Raw genomic sequence first — 21,100 nt, 5'->3', positions numbered from 1 at the left:
GGTAATTTTGTATTTTGTTTAATGAAAATAATTTTTCTTTTACTTCCAGTGCTTATTAAAAGTTTATCTTTGATTAAGCATTCTTTGCTTTTGTTTTTGTTTTTGTTTTTCCCCAGCATCATTGACAAAGAAGTTTCGTTAATGGCAGAAATGGATAAAGTTAAAGAAGAAGCCAGTAAGTAGACACATGGTTGTTTGATTAGGAGCCTCCCAGTCAGAAGCAATCCATAGTAAGATGACACTGATACTGGATTCTGAGTAGGGTCCAAAAATTCCCACTGAGATCCTGGCTCATGAGTTCTGTTACCTCAGACGTGTCACTTAGCCCTGGAAACTCAGTTATGTCATCTGGCAAAAGGACAGAGTGGTAGCAGCCCTCGTGTAGAGCTGAGTGCATGGCAGAATGGGCACTCAGTACATTGTAAGTGTCTGTTGAGTTTTTTAAAGTCCAAGGGGACCTTCTGTGCACATAAAGAATTTATAGTTAATTGGGTTTAAAATGACACTGAATCTAGTATTTAATCTTAAGACATTAGTTTTTAAGCCTTTGCAACTTATAAATCTTGCTATATTATTCATATAGTCATTTTTACTTGTTCTTTTTTAGCTTCAATTAACTCAAGTTTATCAAATTAAATTTTCCTAAGAAATTAGTCCCATTTGAAACTTAATTACTTAAATTCCCCTCAACATTTTTAATTTTATATATATATATAAATTTAATACATATGATTTCTTACGCACTTCAGATGCCTGACAAGGCAAACTCACAAACCTAACAAGCAAAGTATTCCTGAGCTTTTAAGCAACTCTTACAAGATTAATAATTCAGACCTGGATCTACTAAACAATGTTTTCTTAAAATACTCCAATTCTGTTCACAAACTTCGTTAGATATGCTGACACCTGCCAACTTAAAACCGCAAAAGAAAACCAATTCAGTGGTTTCAATTGAAATCACAAGTCAGATTGCTTAATGTACCAAATTCTCTCTTTAAATAATGAACACCCTCAAATTAACTGACTAAATTTAACACAAAATATCAACATTCTGGGTTTACTTTATTTTCTCTATGCTTATTTCTAAATCTTTCCACTGTAGGAAAGTTACTTGAGTAGTAGAGATTTACCATCTTACATAGGCTGATGGAAATGTCGACAGAGACAAGATTACTTAGATTCAACATCAAGCCACGAGTGGACATGCTGAGTCCTCTCTTATTTTTGAATTCAGTCTATATGTTAATAAGATCCCTGAGACCATATTTTTCAGCTGGGATTTAGTTTTACATTCATTGTCTCCTTGGCATTTTAAATTCTTCATCCTACCCAGATTTTATCCCATGAATTGGATAAATGGCAGTGTGTGCATCCAAGCAGATTCCAGCTAAATCCCTTCGCCTTTGACTGCGGTATCTTCCTTTTTACCTGAATGAAATATCAGACCAAATTCTTCATTCTTTTTTATTTTTCTTGTCTGGACCTAAGGCATAATAAAAATGTCATTTTAAGGAAAATAGCTATCATTATTTTTGTTACACAATTTTCAAAATAAGTTTAAATAACATTTTACAATCCAAACACCCAGCAAATTTTATTAAATGAAACTAATGTGATCCAGGGTGAAGCTGTGGACAATTTAGGTAGTTACACAATCTCTTTGATTGTGAAATTATTTTTATGAAATTTATTGATATCTTCAGTAAAAGTGGATTATACACATGATTGGGATTGTCCCTGTTTCTCAGGTATAGCTTATTTCAGTTTCACATCCTAATGATTAAAATGCTAACAACCAACACAGACACAAATGGTTCTCTAGCACCAAAATAGAAAGTCACTAGCACATCACTTTCTCAGAGATTAACAAAAGACCTCAGATTTCATGTACTCATTCTTCCTTTTTGGGACAATAATGTTAGATGCCAAGACCTGTGGAATTTGTAGCATCTCTGGAGAGTATTTCCAATTTTAAAATTCATGCAATCAATAAACACTCACTGTGGGCTTCCTTATGAATTTAGCACTGTTAGAGACCAGGATAAACAGCAAACAGATAAATGTGGAGCCTGCATTCCCCAAATTGCTAGATTGGCCGGCAGGGTTCACCTAACTTCAGTAACTGGTGCTGCAGGTCCTGGTTTTAGAACTGCTCTCAGCCCTGGGAAAGCCAATTGCCTGCCTTGGAGGCAGCTAGAACAGAGTCCAAATCCCAAATCCAAGCTCCTCCAACACTGGCTGTGTGATCTTGAATCATTTTGTTGACTTCCCAAAGTCTGAGGTTTCTTAGCACACAGTGCCTGACAAAATATGTGTGCAAAAAAGTAAATAGGTTAGTCCAACCCCCTCATATTGCAGTCAAAAAATGGAGGTTCTACTGTACCCTTCAAGTGACATGCCTATCAGCACTACATCTTCTCCACAGATAGAAGCAACCATGGAATTTCTCCCCGCTAAACTATAGAACTGTCTTCACAACCACCATCTTGAACTTGCTTCTCTGTGTGTATTTTTCACACTTTCCATTTCCAGTATAAACCATATTTCCTCAATTATAACCTCAGCTCCTACATGGCACCTAACACATGCTGGGAAGACTGCAGCCTTCATAAATATTTGTTAAACGAATTATTATAATCAGTTCAGTGTCTATAGACTGTGGAATGCAATGTTAGTGAACACTAATGTAATTGCAAAAAAGAGAAAGCATATTCTGGATGAGCAGATCTCACTTTATAGATATTTGGGAGGCCGAGGCGGGTGGATAGCTGGAGGTCAGGAGTTCGAGACCAGCCTGAGCAAGACCCCGTCTCTACTAAAAATAGAAAGAAATTATCTGGCCAACTAAAAATATATATAGAAAAAATTAGCCAGGCATGGTGGCGCATGCCTGTAGTCCCAGCTACTCGGGAGGCTGAGGCAGTAGGATCACTTAAGCCCAGGAGTTTGAGGTTGCTGTGAGCTAGGCTGACGCCACGGCACTCACTCTAGCCTGGGCAACTAAGTGAGACTGTCTCAAAAAAAAAAAAAAAAAAAAATTAGCATTTTTGAGTATACTATACTAAACACTTTACATATGTTATTCCATTTAGTTCCACAATCACCCTACTAGGTGTGCACAGTTACTACATTTTACAGATTTTACAGATGAAGAAACTAAGCGTGTTGTAGTACTCGGGTCTCAAACTTTATCTGTCTACCCAGCGAAGCCAAGGCCTAGATAGGCACATTCTTGGAATGTCAAATTTATTAGAGATATGGGAAGAAAACATTATTTTATATTAATGGGAACACAAATATATTATGAAGTAGAATGCAAAATTCATGAGAATTTTTAAGGAATAAAAAGGATTTCAAAGAATTTTTGTGCTTATAGAGCCACTTCTGCTCCAGCTCCTGGCCTTCCCGGATTTTAAGTACACTTTCTGCTGAGGAGTATTATTTGAGGGGCCTTAATGTGTTCCATGGTTTAAATAATATGAGCAAGTTTCCAATGTGTTCCAGAAACTGGAAGGAATTTATAAATTCTATTGAGAAAATAGATTTCAGCATACCAGATACTATTTATAAAAATACATAAATAATATGAATTAGGTCCCGAATGCAGTGAAAACCTAAGCTGTATGGAACCGTTTCCCTCTGCAGATTTCTGAAAGGACGATGCTTTCAAAACATACTTATTATTCTATTTTAAATTACAGGATCAATGAATCTTAAGATCTGATCTGTTTTTGTTTTTTGTTTCTGTGATTGATGTTTTTGAGGTGAAAATGTTCGCCTCCAAAGAATATTGGCTTTAGATCTCAAGTTTTAAGGCTTTTTTCATAATGAAAGGCTTTGAAATGTTAATGAGACTATATGTAAAACGAATCCCAACACTTGCTGATGCAAAGTATTCATTTCCATGCACATTTGCATGAGCGTAAAACTCGGAATTTATTGGTGATCTTGCACCTGCATTCCTATTTTAGGGCCCATTTATATCTATTTCTACAAAATCTTTTGTTTGGTATGAATGCCCAAGTTCTACTTAATCAAAAAGAACAATAACCCCTAATTGTCACCAGTCCCACAAATGATCCACTAAGAAAAGTCAGATCTGCTTAACTGTATAGTCACTCAGGGTCTGCTGACCCTTTCCTAACTACTTGCCAAGTCTGGGCCTTCAGAATTTATTTTTTATTTTACTTTGGCATCTTCCCACTCAAATCATTTTCTCATACTACAGACTTTAGTCCTATCCATATGTTGAATTATAATGGCAAATAAATAAATAACCATTCAAAATTATGGATCCTAGGCAGTCTTAAGTGGCCCCTGTAGAAAAGGAACTTTCACCCTTCTTTAGTTATTCCTTTTAAGTAATGTATTCATTCATTCACTGACTTCCTCATTCAGCAAGTGTATTGGACACCCTTTGTGTACCAGTACTACATGTCATGGACACAAAGAACTACATGGTTCATTCTGCCCCATCGTCCCACGAGTGACTGGAGATGCTTAGAGGAGCCAGGCAGGTAGCATTAATGCACTGAGCGGGCCAGGTGGAGACTGTAGCACACTGGGCACGAGACTCCATCTACAAATGGCAGTGACTCCTTGGCTTTAGCCAACTGGTGCCACCTAGGAATTCTAGCCAACTGTGGCCAGAAATTCCAGTATTTTAAGAGATGCCAGAAATTCAGCTTTCAAATGGAATGTTCTCATTTTTAATGTAGGCAAATAATTTGTAAAAGTAATATGTGGACCAAGCAAGACATATGTACTCTGGCCACATACATGGTGGGGAAGAGGAGCCCCAGGGAAGTAGCTATGATTAGCATAGTTTGGCAGATGATTTTAGATTATGAGTTTTGACTATTTTATTGACTTCTCAACATGGATATCAGCATAAAAAGATAATGTCTCTCAGTCTATCTGAAAAATAGTTTATGGTTTGCAAGTAATCCTAACGATTGATTCTGTACTTCTTTTGGGGGTTTTCAGATGACTGGTTTTTGACATTTTATAAATTAAGAACTCTTAAAATCAGAAATCATGTTGTGTGACTCTGCGTGTGTGTTGTGAATCTGGTCTAATAAAGCTGGTGATCCTTGTTCAGCCAGGAATGGAACATGAGTTCAACATGCATGTCATCTTAGAGGGCTTCTCTTTTCTTATAACTCAAAATGCTTGTCCAGAAGAAATGAAGGCAATTTGTATATGATTTGAATTAGCGAGCTACAAGTCTGTCTATCAAAAGATCAAACTTCATACTTGAATCTCATATATTTATATTCATTTATATTCATTGTTTTTGAGTCCCATAATCTTTTGGAAAACATGTGCACACACACACACACACACACACACACACACACACACACATATACACATACACAAATTAACCTGTGGGCTACTACCTCTATTTGAACCTTTAGTTCATTTGACAGATGTGTGAAAATGTGGAGCCAGAGAACTCCCTGGCGTCCTCTCTACATGTGCAGATGCTGAAGACTGCACATGAATCCACTTCAAGCTGGCTTGACTCACTCTCGAAAATTTTCCATTGGGGAGACTTAAAACAAAGACCTAAGACATTCTGGTCTGGAACTTCTCTGTCTTTGCAAAATGGAAACATATCTGCAGTACATCAAAAGCAGAGACACTTTGGGGCTCACACAAAAAAAACTAATAAAATAAAACTTTTATATCAAATTCCAATAACCCAGCTAGTTGCCCTAAGTGAGTATGTGTTGCAGTTCAGAAGGTCTTTTGCTGTTAGAATTTAATAATGTAGCACATACAGAATGATTTTTGCTTAGTGGACTCCCTATCTTTGCAATGTTATTCAGGTAGGATTTAAATAAGTATCTGTTTTCAGAGATAGATGTTCCAAGTAACTCACAAATTTTGAAAGTTTAAATTAAGTAAGGGAGATCAGACACTAATGTAGAGAATGAAGAGTGTGGGTGGACAGTGAATGGGAGGGGCTGTGTTTGGTGTGGGGATTGGTGGATAAGGACGTGAGGAAATGGGTTGTTGGAAATGGGCACCAAGGGTGAACCCGCCTCCGTGACCAACTCAGAAAACATAGTCATGGTCCAACAAAGTGATTAGTCTGTGGGGGGAGAACTGTCTCCAAGAAATTAGGTCATTTAATATGTTTAAATCTCTGGCCCTAATGTGTTATTCCTTCTTTTTTGGCAGTGGAAATCCTGACTGCTCGTCAGAAGAAAGCAGAAGAACTAAAGAGACTTACTGATCTAGCCAGTCAGATGGCAGAGATGCAGCTGGCCGAACTCAGGGCAGAAATTAAGGTCAGTTCTAAAATATCACAGCCTCAACCCGGAGCCAGAGACCGGATCTCCATTATGTTTGTTTTGCATCCACAGAGTGCTGCTCTCTGAGGACCTAACATCATACACCCAGCTCTCTCCCTCAGGGTTGAAATAGAGAATACAAAAGGGTGAAGAACCACCTAATCACTGTATTTAAGCATAATGTGGTTTGAAAGGATATATTATTATAAAGGAGAGGTACAAGCTATTTTCTTCACCAGTACAGACTGACCCAAATAAAATGTGCTCAACCATGAATTATAGCTGGGATGGGGGATATTATTTTCACACTATGTAATTTATATGTATGTACATAAACACATACACAGGTATGTAAACACATACTGAGTATGAACTTAGTGTAACGGTAAGGATTATAAAGCGTGCAGTCCATGGAGACCTTTTCTAGCTTACTTGCCTTTTTATTAGGAATACTCCCCTCAAATATGTATTTGTTAGATTTCTGCAATTGCAAGCAACAGAAACTGACCCTGGCTAGTCTCAAGAACAAGTAGAATTTGAAAGAATGTGAGTGTAACTCAACAAAGCAGAAGGTGACCTGAAGACCCAGGTCTACAATTAGACAGAAACCGAGATGGGTCGGGTAACATGGGGAGCAAGAATCACAAGACACTCTCTTCAGGGCACCACTGGAGTGCGTGACCCCCGGACATCATCAGCCCTGGGCCACCCACTTGATCAGATCCCCAAGGGGCAGACTCTCATTGGCCTCCACCAGGGTCACATCCATCATCTGGCCCAGACAGGGTGTGACATCTTGTTTGATAGAACCTCTAAGACTGTGGATCTTCAACCCTGCATTGGGGTACAGATACCAGCAGGGGACATGGCTACCAGGAAGGCAAGAACAAGTATTTACAACAAAATGGGTGGATGAAGTTTACAAATTCCCTTTTTTCACCCAGTATAATAAACACACACACACATGCACATGCCCTCTAGCTCCTAGGAAACTAGAGTGTTTGTAAGACTCAGCTGCCGCTAGCTTTAGAAGTAAGATCGTCTGCTCACCCGGGCATACAACTGGTTGGGAATGGTGGAAAGTGGCAAGTGATTTTTCAGTTCTCTCCCTCCTGTTAAGCATGAAAGGGGCACTGTGGGGAAGAGACCCCCTGGGGGTGCAGAGAGCTCTAGGTCTTTCCCTCTCCCCTTTCTGTTCAGGCCTTGGTTGCCTCCCACCAGCCAATTGCAATGGCCTCCTAACTGGTCTTTCTGCCTCTGCTGTCTCCCTCCAGCCTTGTTCTCCACCAAGACCAGAGTTATGCCCCAAAGCGGGTCTGGCCTCCCCCAGTATGAGCCACCCTTCCTCTCAGAAAAACATCCACAACTGAACTTTAATATATATTCCAACTTGCATCTCCCCCTGCAAAGCTCCCAGCTTGTCAGAACATCAAGTGAGGAATGTGAAATTACCAGCTTCCTGGTCTGTTGAAATCAACTCATCTTTCAAGTTTCATTTCTACCTATCAAAATCCCATTCATCATAAAATGGTCAGTGGCACAGGCTTTGGAGTGAAACAGTCCAGCAGCAGAATTTTCTACTTCTGTGACCTTGGATAAATGACGTATTCTCTTAGATTCTTAGAACCTCAATTCCCTGATCTGTAAAATAGAGATAATAATAGTAATGACTTCATAATAATGTGATCAGATGAAAATGAGATTATCTGTTAAGAATTTGGTCACTGTCTGGTAAGTGTTCAATAATTTTTTTAGTGTTCCAGCTCAAATGTTCCCTTTTACATAGCTGTTTCCCCACTTCCCGCAGTAAGAAATAATTTCTTCCTCTTTTATATTCCTGAAACCCCAACTGCATTCTACCTTGTATTGTACTTCATGGTATGTGTTTCCCTTGCCATGTGCTGAACTCCCTGGTAGACTCAAGGAGGGACTGAGTCATAGTTATTTCTGTCTTTCTCACTCTGTCATCTACACATAGATCTTAATTTTAAATGAATTGAGAAATAATCTCTTTCCTCCTTTCTTTAACAGCCCTTGAAATTCTGCCATTCAAGATAATATTTTCTAGACACTTAAGGCTTTTGGGACTTTCTGGTTCCCTGTTAAAATAGGGATAGGAAGGATGATGTGTTTTCTCTGGACGGTTAATACCTCAGTAGGCACTTGGCCAAACTAGGAAGCCCCTGCCAGAATGCAACCCAGAAAATTCCTAGAAGGAGGGCGATAGGTGCTACAAGGTCAAATAGATGAGTCAGACACACATGTTGTCTAAGCCCAGACAGGAGAAGGACAGGACCCCCACATGTTCCCTGAACAAGGAGGTGAGCATGCCCCAGGCAGGTCAGAACCAAGGCTGACTGATGGAACCGCACAATGCCAGGCTAGAATGATCCCACCGGGCCAGCACCGTCCTCGGGCACCCAGAGAGCTGAGTGAATGAATCCGTAATTTTGGGGCTCCTGCTTCACTTCTCTCCCCTCCAGCACTTTGTCAGCGAGCGCAAATATGACGAAGAGCTCGGGAAGGCTGCCCGATTCTCCTGTGACATCGAACAGCTGAAGGCCCAAATCATGCTCTGCGGAGAAAGTAAGTTTTGCATACTTGCTAAATAATTCTGTGTGAGTAAGCTTGGTGCTATTTGGAGTTGGCACCAGAAATGTCAGGTGTGCAGTCTCCCCAGGGGGCTCCAGTGAGGTCTAAAGAGATTTAATGATCTACGCTCATGACACAAGTCACTAGAAATGTCAAGATTTGAACTTAAAGTCTTCAAATGCCACTGCCCATCAGTAAATCTCCAGGATTTATTAAGCGGAACAGAACAGGTCAACTGGTTTATTATACCTTTTGCAAACTTTTCTTAAGCACCGTCACATAAAGTGCCTCTCGGATTTCAAACAGCCTGGGTTCTACAGGAACCTGTTAGGCAGAGAGTGAGTCTCCCTAATAAGTCTGGGAACAATCAGCTATTGTTGTGCAGGGCCCAGCTGTGTTGCCCGCGCTGCTGCAGTGCCCTAAGCCGCAGCCCTGGGTTCCCTGCGCTGAGCAAGGTCTGCAGATAATGAGAGACTTCGCTCAGCCATTAGCTTTAGTCTTGTTCCCTATTAAGCCTTAATTAGAGCAGCTAATGTGCAACAAAATTGGCCAATATTTTTCCCCTCCACCAGCCCACCCACGAGGGGAAGGAGACTAAGTATAAAGTGGCTTTAAGGACAGCCACAAGGAGGAAGGAGGACTAGTGAGGGACATGGGCAGTCTGCAGCCTTGGAGCCAGCCAAACATTAAGATTTGGCTGCATTTTCTATTATAATATAATTAACTGTACGATACTACATACTTAAATAGTAATACCATTGGCTTTTATCACTTCATAATCTATGGCAGACATTTTTCCATGTTAATATATTTAACTGATAATTTGTTCAAACATAATTGATATAACCAGTCTTCTGATTGTGGCATTTAGGTTCCTTGTAGTTTTTTACCATGAAAATAACACTGCTGTGAGCGTCCTTGTTCACACATCTTTGGCAATTATCTGATTTTCTGACTGCACTTCTCTGAAATTATTTTCTTTTTATTCCTGTACGCACCTTCCTTTATGAAAGAATCTACGTATTTGCCACTCTCTGTCCCCAGCTTTTGCCCCATGTCTGAGAAAGCACAGTCTGGTTCCCAGCTGGAAATGTCCCTGCCCATCCTAGTTTCCGTTCAGCCTGCCCACGAGCAAGACACTGGTGCCAAGCGCCTCTCCATCAGCCCTCCCAGGGCAGGGTGGGAGGTGCCCCTGCGCCCACTTTTCTCCAGAGCACCCCAAGTGCCATCTAGTGGGAGAAACTGTCCCTCACCAAATCATAAGTGTCCACTGCGGAAGACAACCCTGCATGTTTGGGACAATAATCCTCTAGAGGCCCTTTCCTTCTCAGCTTTGTTAAGCACGTTGAGAGCCCACAGCTACTGAACCGGAAGTAGTGGTCTCTGAGCTGTAGGAAGTAGTAGCCCCCTGAAACTGAATCTGGTGAGCAAGAAGAGCCACAGAAAACCCCCAGTCATGCCTGGACAGCCCCCAACTTGCTGTCCCACCTTACCTATACAACGAAGGGACTGGAGCTATGTCCCTGTCCTTTCCATTTCTAATGTTTTGTGATCCCTACTGGTCCCTCTTGATCCTCTAGCAGAAGCCTGGGATTAAGTCTGATCCAACAAAGGGAGCAAAGAAAATTGCTTTTAAAAATTGAGGACAATTTTAAGATTCAAAGAAAGGTCTTGCTGTCCAGTCCAGCCTGGCAGCCAGATTTTGGTGAACTGTGAGGGCAGGGTCATGGCCTTATCTGTGAATTGATTTCCTTTGGCCCCGGTTCAGCAGCATCACGTAGAAATCGTCCTGTCAGAAACCGCCACTTTCAAAACCAGCGTAATAACAAACGCTGAACAGACCGGCCTGAGCCCTGAGCCCCGACAGGGGTCTGCATGATCAGCCTGTTGCCTGTGGCATTGGGAGTGGGGCCCGTCTGCAGTGAGGCTGCAGGAAATGGGGCTGAGAGACGGCTGGACTATGTAGCTCCAATGGAACACACAAGATGCTGGCAGGCCTGGCCCTATGGCCAGGGGATATGCATAACCCCGAGTGACAGAATTCCTAACACCCCATAGCACCCATTCCCATGCTCTCACAGCGTGGTTCTGAAGGGCCAGGGTGTCCGCGTAGCTCCTGGTCTTTCTGTGTCTCTGCAGCACCGACTGGCCTAGGGGTCTGATCAGGACGGGGAGGATGGGTGTGGTGATGGAGAACCTACAAAGCAGAGCGCATTTGCAGATGTGGCCAGAAAGGGAACCTCGAGGTTTCATTATCTCTCTTCCCTTGGTGGTTCTTGACCTAAAGAATAATATTTAAGTTGCTCAGGTATGTCTTATTTCCTACAAATTTCTCCCAACTTGGGTGATTATGCTGTCATCACAGTTCAGTGAGTCCCACAGGAGAAATTGGGTCTCTAAGTGCCAAGGTGCCCTTTCAAGTGACAACTTTCAAAAAAGAAACTTTTCTGAGTGTTTTTGTGGCACTCTGTCAGTTTCTTCGTCTCCCAGCATTTCCTAGTGGGCTCCTGAGGCAGCAGCGTGCGAGAGGCGACCTGTAACACCAAGCACTTTCTTGTTGCAGTTACACATCCAAAGAACAACTATTCTTCGAGAACTCCCTGCAGCTCCCTGCTGCCTCTGCTGAATGCGCACGCAGCAGCCTCTGGGAAACAGAGTAACTTTACCAGAAAATCATCCAATCACAACAGGCCCTCTGAGGGCAAAGCCGCAAACCCCAAAATGGTGAGCAGCCTTCCCAGCACTGCCGACCCCTCTCAGCAGGCCATGCCAGCTAACAAGCAGGTAAGCTGCTCTGGGGAGCTCACCTAATGCTGCCTGCAGGGGGCCCGCAGACACTGGGTACATGGTGCTGGGGAAGAAGCCGCCTGTTTCTAGAGGAAGGAAACAGCAACTGCTAGATGCTGAGCTTCCCAGGGGCACACCCAGGCTCCCCCACCCCAGCAACCCTGCCCGGCTGGCCCCGCAGGAACCGCCCTGGTCCATCCAGTCTGCACTGCACAGGTGCTTGCCCGCGTGGACCAAGTGGCCTGTGTGCACCCTCAAACAGCACTGGCAGAGGCCACCCGACAGAAACGGCTCTTCTCGTATCCCTGAGGCCACCCGCCCCAGGTCCCATAGCAGCCCACGCATAGAGAGAACCCACACAGACTCAGGGGTCAGATTCAGAACCTGCTCACTGAAACTAGTAATGAGAGGAAACCTGGCATTTGTTTTATAAGATCTTTTAATTCCCACTTATGTTTAGTTTATCAATAAGAGACCAAAGTTAGTACAAACTTCTCTTCTCTTGAGATTTCAGGAAAGAAAATACACTTCAAAATGGCATCATTCGTTCTTATCTACTATAACTTCTGGAAATACGGGTTTCCAAAGGACAATCTTCCTTCTCTCCTGCTTCTCCACTGTACCTTTGGGAGGTGATTTCCTCCTTCTTGTTGGAGAATTAACACGAAATGGAATCTGATGATATGGAAGTTGCGCATGCTATAAAGTCACCTTTCATGATAAGAAAAAGACTCTTTTTTTCTTTTTAGTATTTTAAAATGCTGGTTTTCTAACAAGTGCCCTGTTGGGTTGTGTTGTCTTGGTCTTTTAGAATTCCCATTTATGACACTGACAGGCACTTCGCTGGCTGTGAATGTCTTCATGAGCTTTAAAATAGCATTTTGACAAAGAGGATTTCATAGACTTATCGATTAAAGATCACTCACAGCTTTTGTCCTTTGTTCATTATTAAACACCATGCTAAAATTAAGTCTTAGAGTTTCCTTTTCACAATTTCTTTAAAAACAAATGAGGCCAAATTAAATGCTATTTACGTAGATACTTTTTCAGCGCACTGTTTTAGCATTTTAGGTGATGGCTCATTTAAGTTGAAATACACTCAAATATCTAAGAACACTGTAGACCCAGGCAAGGAGGGCCCTTCGGCTGGCCCTGAGCTTGAGAGTGACCCTTCTGCCCCCTGCCCCCTAGCCAGGGCCTGCCCCACAGAGCGAGGAGTCAGTGAGACCCAGGAGACACGACCACCAGAATCTGCACTCTCCCTTCTAGGGGACGCTCCAAGTACTCAAGATCCTGGAATTCTATTCCTAAGGGATCTGAAGCCCACTCACAGGGTCTGTTAGGACCACTTCCCTGGGTCCATCATCTGGAGGGCAGACCACATTGCCACTTTGCACACCCATAAGTCCAGAGGGTGGTTTGTGGGAGTGGGGGCAAAGCATAGTTGTGCGGGTGGGAATGTCCACTGTCCCATGTGCAAGGACCCCTCACAGTGTGCGGGGAGCCAGAGGTAGGAAGACAGTATTCAGACGTAGGGCATGTGGGCCTGCATTTGGACTCTTGCCCTGGGCCCTGAGTTATTGGGGGTTGGGCCCTAAACCTATACCATCCAGTCTCAGTGCACAAATTAAGAACTTTACATATGTGTAACTCATGAAAGTACATGTTTTAATAGTCTGATTTTCAAAAAAGGTCTGTGTTTCATGTAACAACCTACTTATGAATCTTGACAAGAGACAGTACATGAAGTAGGAATGGCTCCACCATTACCCAACTATAGACCTTGGGCAAATCCCTTAAATGAGGCAAATGTCAGCAGGTACCATCAAGGCTGACTGTGGTGCTAAATGAGGGAATGCATGCCAAAGTACCCCACTGGGTGCCTGGCACACTGTAAGCGCTCAGTGGGCCTTGGCTATTATTGACCTCAAGGAGTTCAGAGAGGTTTTCCTTGCAGAGGGACAGACAGGTTTAATCCATTGCTTCCCTCTTTCTCATCTATTTATGTTTTTGGCTACTGATTTGTTGAAGGAGTGATTTCTCAGAATGAGGCTTCAAAATTTATTTGCTTAGGAATGCAAAAAGTTTAGAACTAATGACCTCTGTGGAATTATACCTTACCTCCACCCCCCACCAAGGTCCTCCAGATACACTTCATCCCTGTATTTGCCAAAGATAATATTTCTGAACTATGATATTTGTTTTGAAATAAATTAGAAAAACTGGTTTAGAGAAGAAAATTTATACAGAATTTTACTTTTTTTCTTCATGTTTTTAATTAGAATTCTTGTTACATAGTCTATACAGAATGTCTCAGAACTTTTCATGGTAGAGAATCATCATTTCCCTGCCCCTGTGTTACGTTTCATTGTGCTATATTTGAAGCATACTTTATGGGTTTTATTTGACCCAGTTTTTGAATTGTCTCTCTTATGCTTCTGTAACCTCTTTCAGCATCGGTAATTTCCTTACAGTTCCATTTACAAGACAGTCTACTATTCTTTAAGATTAAGGATTTTATCTGCTTGACCTCATTTTCATGTTTTCATATTCTTCTTAGGTGTGTAAAAAGCTCACCTGTGGCCTAGAGATTTGGTTTCCCTGATGTCTACTGGTGTCATCTGTGGTTTGCTGGCATCTGATACTTATCTTCTTTCTTTTTTGGTAGAATGGGTCTTCCAGCCAAAGACGAAGATTTAACCCACAGTATCATAACAACAGGCTAAATGGGCCTGCCAAGTCCCAGGGCAGTGGCAACGAGGCTGATCCGATGGGGAAGGGCAGCAGCCGCCACGAACACAGAAGACAGCCACACAACGGCTTCCGTCCCAAAAACAAAGGCAGCACCAAAAATCAAGAGGCCCCCTTGGGGACAAAGAACCCTGAGGCCCCGGCCCATTCTGAAAAGCCCCGGAGAAGGCAGCACCCGGCAGACGCCTCCGAGGCCAGGCCCTTCCGGGGTAATGTCGGGAGGGTTTCACAGTGCAACCTCTGCCCCACGAGAATAGAAGTTTCCACAGATGCCACAGTTCTCTCAGTTCCGGCTGTGACGTTGGTGGCCTGAGCTAGGAGAGAAAAGAGCAGTTTTCACTCATTTTGGTTCCCTGCCCGAGGTGCTGACCCAATTCGCTGCCAAAAGAGAGTCAATCAGAATATACAATTCCTGTATGGTTGTGTCATCCTCTCTTTAATCATTTTTACTAATTCTAATAATCAGCTCTAGCTTGCTTCATAACTTTCATGGCTTTGCTTGATCTGTCGACGCTTTCTCTCATCAAGACTTTGCAGCATTTTAGCCAGGCAGTATTTACTCATTTGTTAGGAAAATCAAGATGTGGCTGAAGATCAGAGGCTCAGTTAGCAACCTATGTCGTAGCGGTGATGTCAGTCCGTTGATCGTCTTTAGAGAGTTAATGTTAAAAAAAAAAAAAAGAATTCTTAATGATGAGACAAACGTGATCTGCTGAGGACACATGCGCTTTTGTAGAATTTAACATCTGGTGTTTTTCTGAAAAATATATATATACATATATTGCTTTATTTGAAACAAATTAAAATATGCTGCATTTGACACCTGGCTTGTTGCTTTTGTTGAGACCCACCTTGTTATTGAGTGTACTGTATAGTACTTTCAAGAAAACTTCAGAGACTGGAGGTTGAGGCTCAAAGGTCTGTACTAAACTGTTTCCCTTGGGACAAGTACCCTTTCAGAGAAAATAATGTCTTTTCACTTGGGTTACACACAGATTAGATAGATGGATACTCACCCCAATCATCTTAAGACACCACGTGGCAGTTGGGAACCTTGGCTGCAAGTAACATAAACCTTCAGTCAGCCTAGCTTAATAAAGAGAATTTATTGGTTCAGTGAGTGCAAAGTCCAGTTGGGTCCAATTTGATCAGGGTTGCAGCTCGTTTCTCTTGATTACCTCAGATCTCCCTTCCTCCTGAGGTTGACATTGTATTCAGAATGGTGGCAAATGGCCGGCTGGCTCCTAGGACTCAAGTCTCTTTCCCCACAGTGTCCAGAAGAAAAACAATGTCCAGGTAGCTTCTACCTGGAGCAAGTATCTTTCTCAGAAGTCCCAGCAAAGAGTTGGACCCAACCACTCTTAACCTTAACTCACTCCCTCATGTTGCTTGTGGGGTTAAGAAAGTGCAAACACATTCCTAAGCACATAGCAAACACTCCCAGTTTACTGACAGGAAACAAGAGTGCTAAAAAGTGTTAAGACCTGATTACATTTTTCCCCAGTTTCTTGCCTTTTTTATAGACCCTGGGCAAGTGAGCATTTACTAATTTGCATTTTGAGTTGCTTGTAGGCCTTTCCCTAAACCAGTCATCCAAGTGGGGAATGGGATGTACTACTTAGCATAGACTCATCAGAGCCCGCCCCTGGGGCTGAGGTGTGGGCAGCTCCCGGGAGCACCTGGGCTGTCCAGAGAAGAGCCCTAGGAAGGGAGATGGATACTGGGTGGCCCACACACCAAATAGCCCCAATTCCCCTGTCGTTGACTGCAGGGTAGTGCAGCTTGGGTGCTGCTTCCATTGCACTAACGTGTCCTACCGATTTGTTGGTTACTTTCAAATGCAAATGCTTATTCTCAGCTCAACATGAACATTTTTCCTGGCAACCCAGGTTCACTGATTCTCTTCCACAAAGCAGCCCAGAGCAGCTGAGCCTGCAAGCCACGCAAGCATCTGTTTCTTCTTTTGCCAAGTACAGGAGGATGTTTGCTCTCTCTGTAGAGAGCTTTCTGAGGTCTCTGGGTGTACCCAGAGATTTAATAGGAATTCAGACTGTTAAGTCACATTCCAGGAAGGAAGGAAGAGTTGTTCGTTCAAATAAGAAAGATAAATGTTCAGGACTGCAGTCCCTGTTTACGCCATCTGAGGCCCTGAATTTACCTATTACAAGATAGAAGGATTTTGCACAATTTTTGTGTAGTAAGACTTTGCTCTCACCACTGAAAAATGTCAGTTCAAATGTGACAGCTTTAAGGATGAGTCAAATAATTCTTGCAACATGGAGTTGCCAGGTCAAGAGTGCACCTGCCTTTGTCAGAGTTGAACTCAACCATTCTTAACCTTGACTCACTCCGTCATGTTGCTCTTGGGGTTAAGAAAGCTCAAACACATTCCTAAGCACATAGCAAACACTCCCAGTTCACTGAAAAGAAACAAAAGAATGCTAAAAATTATTAAGACCTGATTACATTTTTCCCTAGTTTTTTGCCTTTTGTATACACCCTGGGCATGTGAGCATTTGCTAATTTGCATTTTTGAAATGGTGATTTTGGTATTTTAGTGCCAATGTCAGGGCATTTAAATATTATATTACATATCTTCATCTGTTCTGACGGAACCATTGGTGTAATCCTAGAAAACAGGGTCATATTCTGCCATTCTTTGAAAATATTTTCAACTCCTTTAAAAAAATCCAAGGGCTGTGAACACTCTAATCACTCAACTTAATGCATAGTAGTCAAAAGAACAGATTCTCTCATAAATATTTGCCTAGGAGAGGTTAAAACAGTTTAATACCCATGAAGATTGAATAACTTTAAAACTCACCTACATTGTACCACATGGACCTTTCACCAAGACTCATCTGTGAAATCCAAACCTCCCTGTTGGGTTCCCAATTACATTCCAAATTTACATTTCATTTGAGAATCTCTATATACTCCAGCTCTGTCCCGTTGATCCTACCCTAGAGGTGCTTAATGCAGCAAGACACAGAAAGTTAAACACAAGTCACTGCAAAATTCACTCTCAAGGGAGGCTATACAATAGTTTGGAGAAAGGAGCTAGAAACACAACACATCCAATTTAAAGCTCAGTTCACTAGCAGTTCAATTCTGCTGGCATCAGAAAAGAGATTCTAATTATACATTCTTAGGAAAGCGACATCAAATGAGGTTAATGGGGAAGGTTACCAGACTAGAAGCAGTTTTTTGCTAAAGTAACAGACTTGGGAATTCTGACTCTCTGAAAGCCCAGATTTAAAGCTCAGTCTTGATTTAGCAGGGAGAAGTGAGGACCAAGGGCCTGCCTAGTTCTCTTCCTAGACCAATTACCCCAGGCAGGTCTGCAACCAGATGGGGAGATGCCTGAATTCCACACTACCTTTGACAAAGAGCTTCCTCCTCCTTCCCTCCCTCCTTTTGTACACTGCACCCAACGCTGCCTGTTTGTGAGTGCCCTCGTGTGTCTGGAGATGGTAAAATTTCATTTCTCAACAAATATTCCAGTGACAGCATCTATGAAATCTGTAACAGCACTTTTTTTTTTTACTGTACTTGTTTCAGAGACTGTACCTAAAATTCAAGCATTGGTGGGCTAGGACCCCAAACTGCCCCTGGGTACTAACAATGAAGCCAAAGAATGAGCCAGTCACCTGTTGTGAAATTTCTTAAGCAAACCACAAACTATAAAATAGCAAAAAAACAAAACAAAACAAAACAAAAAAGATAATCCAACTAATACACTGTTCCAGCATTTTCCCGAAAGTACTGAGTCATCTTAATTGCTCTAATTTTGTGAGAAAAATTAGAAAGAATTTCTAAGTCCCGGTGATTCTCTTGTTAATTAGCTAAGAATTTGAAGCACAGTTTTAATACTATTCTTTACAAGCCATTACAAGGAATTTTTTTTCATGCTTTTGCTTTCTCCAACAAGCCTTTATAAATCCTAAGAAAGTCTTCTGTCTGTTCTTAGATTCAAGGAACCAGGGCCCCAATCCTTGGAGGCAGATCAGCCAAAACCAGCATTTAATCTCATGATAGCAGCCCTGCAGGCAAAGACTCTCTTGTCTGGATCTAGTCATTCTGGCTGGGAAACACACAACATTGCTCTCACCACACAAGGTTCCTACAGACTTTTTATGACTAATTTTCAGAAGCCAGTTTGTCTGTGATCTGTGCTTTTTCCCACAGTTCAGTGAAGCCCCTGTTGCTACCACTAAGTTCGAGTTTCCCCGGAAGAATTGCTACACACAACTGTTACAGAACAATAAATAAATTCTAAAGCAAACTTATTTGTCTGAGAAAGTATGTAGATTTCTGGCAAAAAAAAAAAATTATTTCAGAACCATGACTGCGACAATAACCAAACAAGGAACTGTTACAGAAAATAACTGTAAAAAGGTGTTTCTTATCAAAAACAGAGAACTATCCTATTTTTAACCTCAGATAGTCAAATTTGAATTAGATTTAACTATTCCTAGTCTTTTGAGAGAACAGACAATTTCTGTAAATTACCACCATTGTGAAACAAGCCAGCCAATAATGTCATTACCCTTCTGCCAATGCCTGACACATAGTAGACGCTTCATAAATACTGATTGGAAGGAGGAGAGAGAAGATATGGATGAGTGAGCAACTCTGATACCTCCAGAAATTTCTGATTCTAAATGGCTTGTGCAAAACAATCCAGTAAGACAATTCTAGGGGAGATGGGAAGAGAGAGCAGAGCTGCTAAAGAGAGAGCAACCCTCAGAGGCCTCCCGCCTGGATTCAAGTCCAGGCTCCACCACCTATTGGCTGTGTAAACTTGGGCAAGTTTCTAAACATCTCATTATCTTGGTTTCTCCATGGAAAAATGGGGCAGGTAACCATGCCTACCTCGCAGGGTTGTTATAAGGATTGGATAAGTTAGTATCTGCAAAGCATTTGGAATAATGCCCAGCATTTTATACGGGTTCCAGGCAGGAGAAAGTAACCGCAGAGTAATTTAATGGGGAAGCTTTATAAATTTACGTGGGGAAAATAGATCTATAGAAATAATGAGTAACGGGGGAATTGCTAATTAAGGGGTAAGAACGCTAAAGAATGCAGGAATAGCAGATACAGGGAACAGTCACTACCAGAGGTAAGGCAAAGTGCCCAAGGAACAAGTTTGAAAGAGCCTTCCCCCACCCTCGAGGCTGATTCAGACCTTGCTGGGAAGGGCGTGGCTGTGGCCCACGAGGGCAGAGCAGCTCACTGAGGCGCTGCAGGCTAGAACTGGCAAGAAAGAAGCCACCCACAGAGCCCTGGAAACACCAGGGAGCTTCCCTCAGAGATGCTGACTGACTTGCCAGCAGTGCACCTGCCGGGTGCAACTGAACTCACTGGGCACCTCGCTGGGACTCCAGCAAAACTCGCCAGGAAGCCACCCATAGTGGTGGTGTTGAATTATCTGGGGACCCAGCAGGAGGACCCACTGAACAGGAATCCCCACTAGGCAGTGCTTGCTGAAGGTGAAGGCCACTGGCTGTCCCCCACCCAGACCAAGCACTGCAAGAGCAAGAACACAGGGACACACACCAAACCAGGAAGCAAAGGCCCCTTGTCCTGCAGTGTCCCTCCTGTAACAAAGCTTCACATCATGCCAGCTGACAAGAGAGAAGTATTTCCAGGGTCCAGCTCCAGTTCTCACAAGGAGGGCAATGAAGAGTGGATTTGGAAGTGAGAGGCAATGAGTTGGTAACTAGCACACTCCCAGAGAGCACTGTGAGAGTATTTGATCAATATAACAACTATTAATAGCTATGCAGCATACAGAAGGCTCTAAGCTCTATCTAGCTCTTCTCTGGGAACGGGAGGAGGCCTTGCGCAGTGCTTAGGGGCCTGGACTCTGGAGGAAGATGACACAGATGTGAGTACTGACTTTGCCTCTTGCTGCATCTATGCAGCTCACCTAACTCCTCTGTGCTTCAGGTTCCCCACTGGTAACACGGGGCTGATAATACACACCTACATCATAGGGTTAGTATAGCAAATAAGTTAATATACAAAGTGCTTAGAAGAGTACATCTTGGTTTTTGTTAGGTAGTTGCTTGGTAAAAACAGCAAACAAAAATGTTTCAAATAGTATGCCAAAGTCAGAAATGTAATTGGGAGCTAAAAGGATAGATTTTTGCAATGGCAGGCCTGAGCCATCCTTCCTTTGGTATCACACTCTCCCTCGGTTCCCGCGGCTCCACTCTTGCCTGCGGCCACAACTCCAAAGTTCTCCTACTCACCCACAGCCCCCAGTGAGGACAGCAGTTACTTGCTCTACTTAAGTCACCCAACTAGAGCAATGGGTTCTCAGCTGAGGACCATCGATACACCTCTCCCCTCTCCAGGAGACTTTTGGAAAAGTCTGGGATATTTTTGATTGTCACAACTGGGGCAGGGGACGCTGGCCAGGGACGCTGCTAAACATACTATAACGCACAGTATAATTCTGACAATAAAGAATTATCTGGTCCAAAACGTCAGTAACGCCACTGGTGAGAAACCCTGATCTAAGAGACACGAAGGATTTGTATAAAGGAAACAGAGACAGAGTAGAGAGTGAGGACATGTGGCCTTGATTCCTCCGGCAACGCTGGGTTCTTGACTGGTTCAGCCCAGGTTACCAGCTCCAGACTGACCTGCAGCCGGGGTCT

At 42.7% G+C, this 21,100-nt stretch overlaps 1 protein-coding gene across 8 annotated transcripts in view; it reads left to right on the top strand.

Annotated features, from left to right (window-relative positions):
* SPATS2L (spermatogenesis associated serine rich 2 like) overlaps positions 1–15,252 on the top strand; it is a 151,047-nt gene extending 135,795 nt beyond the window's left edge. For all 8 annotated transcript variants that reach the window (XM_045559802.1, XM_045559795.1, XM_045559798.1 and 5 more), the window contains 5 exons: positions 117–175; positions 6,190–6,299; positions 8,786–8,888; positions 11,458–11,678; positions 14,350–15,252. In XM_045559802.1, the coding sequence (XP_045415758.1) occupies positions 117–175; positions 6,190–6,299; positions 8,786–8,888; positions 11,458–11,678; positions 14,350–14,745 (889 nt within the window). In that variant the 3' untranslated portion in view covers positions 14,746–15,252. The remainder of the gene's footprint in view (positions 1–116; positions 176–6,189; positions 6,300–8,785; positions 8,889–11,457; positions 11,679–14,349) is intronic.
* The last annotated feature ends 5,848 nt before the right edge of the window (positions 15,253–21,100 follow it).

The sequence above is a fragment of the Lemur catta genome, chromosome 8 (genome assembly GCF_020740605.2).
Source record: "Lemur catta isolate mLemCat1 chromosome 8, mLemCat1.pri, whole genome shotgun sequence".
Classification (NCBI taxonomy): domain Eukaryota; kingdom Metazoa; phylum Chordata; class Mammalia; order Primates; family Lemuridae; genus Lemur; species Lemur catta.
The sequence above is the reverse complement of the archived record's forward strand: the minus strand, read 5'-3'. Positions and strand labels throughout refer to the sequence as shown.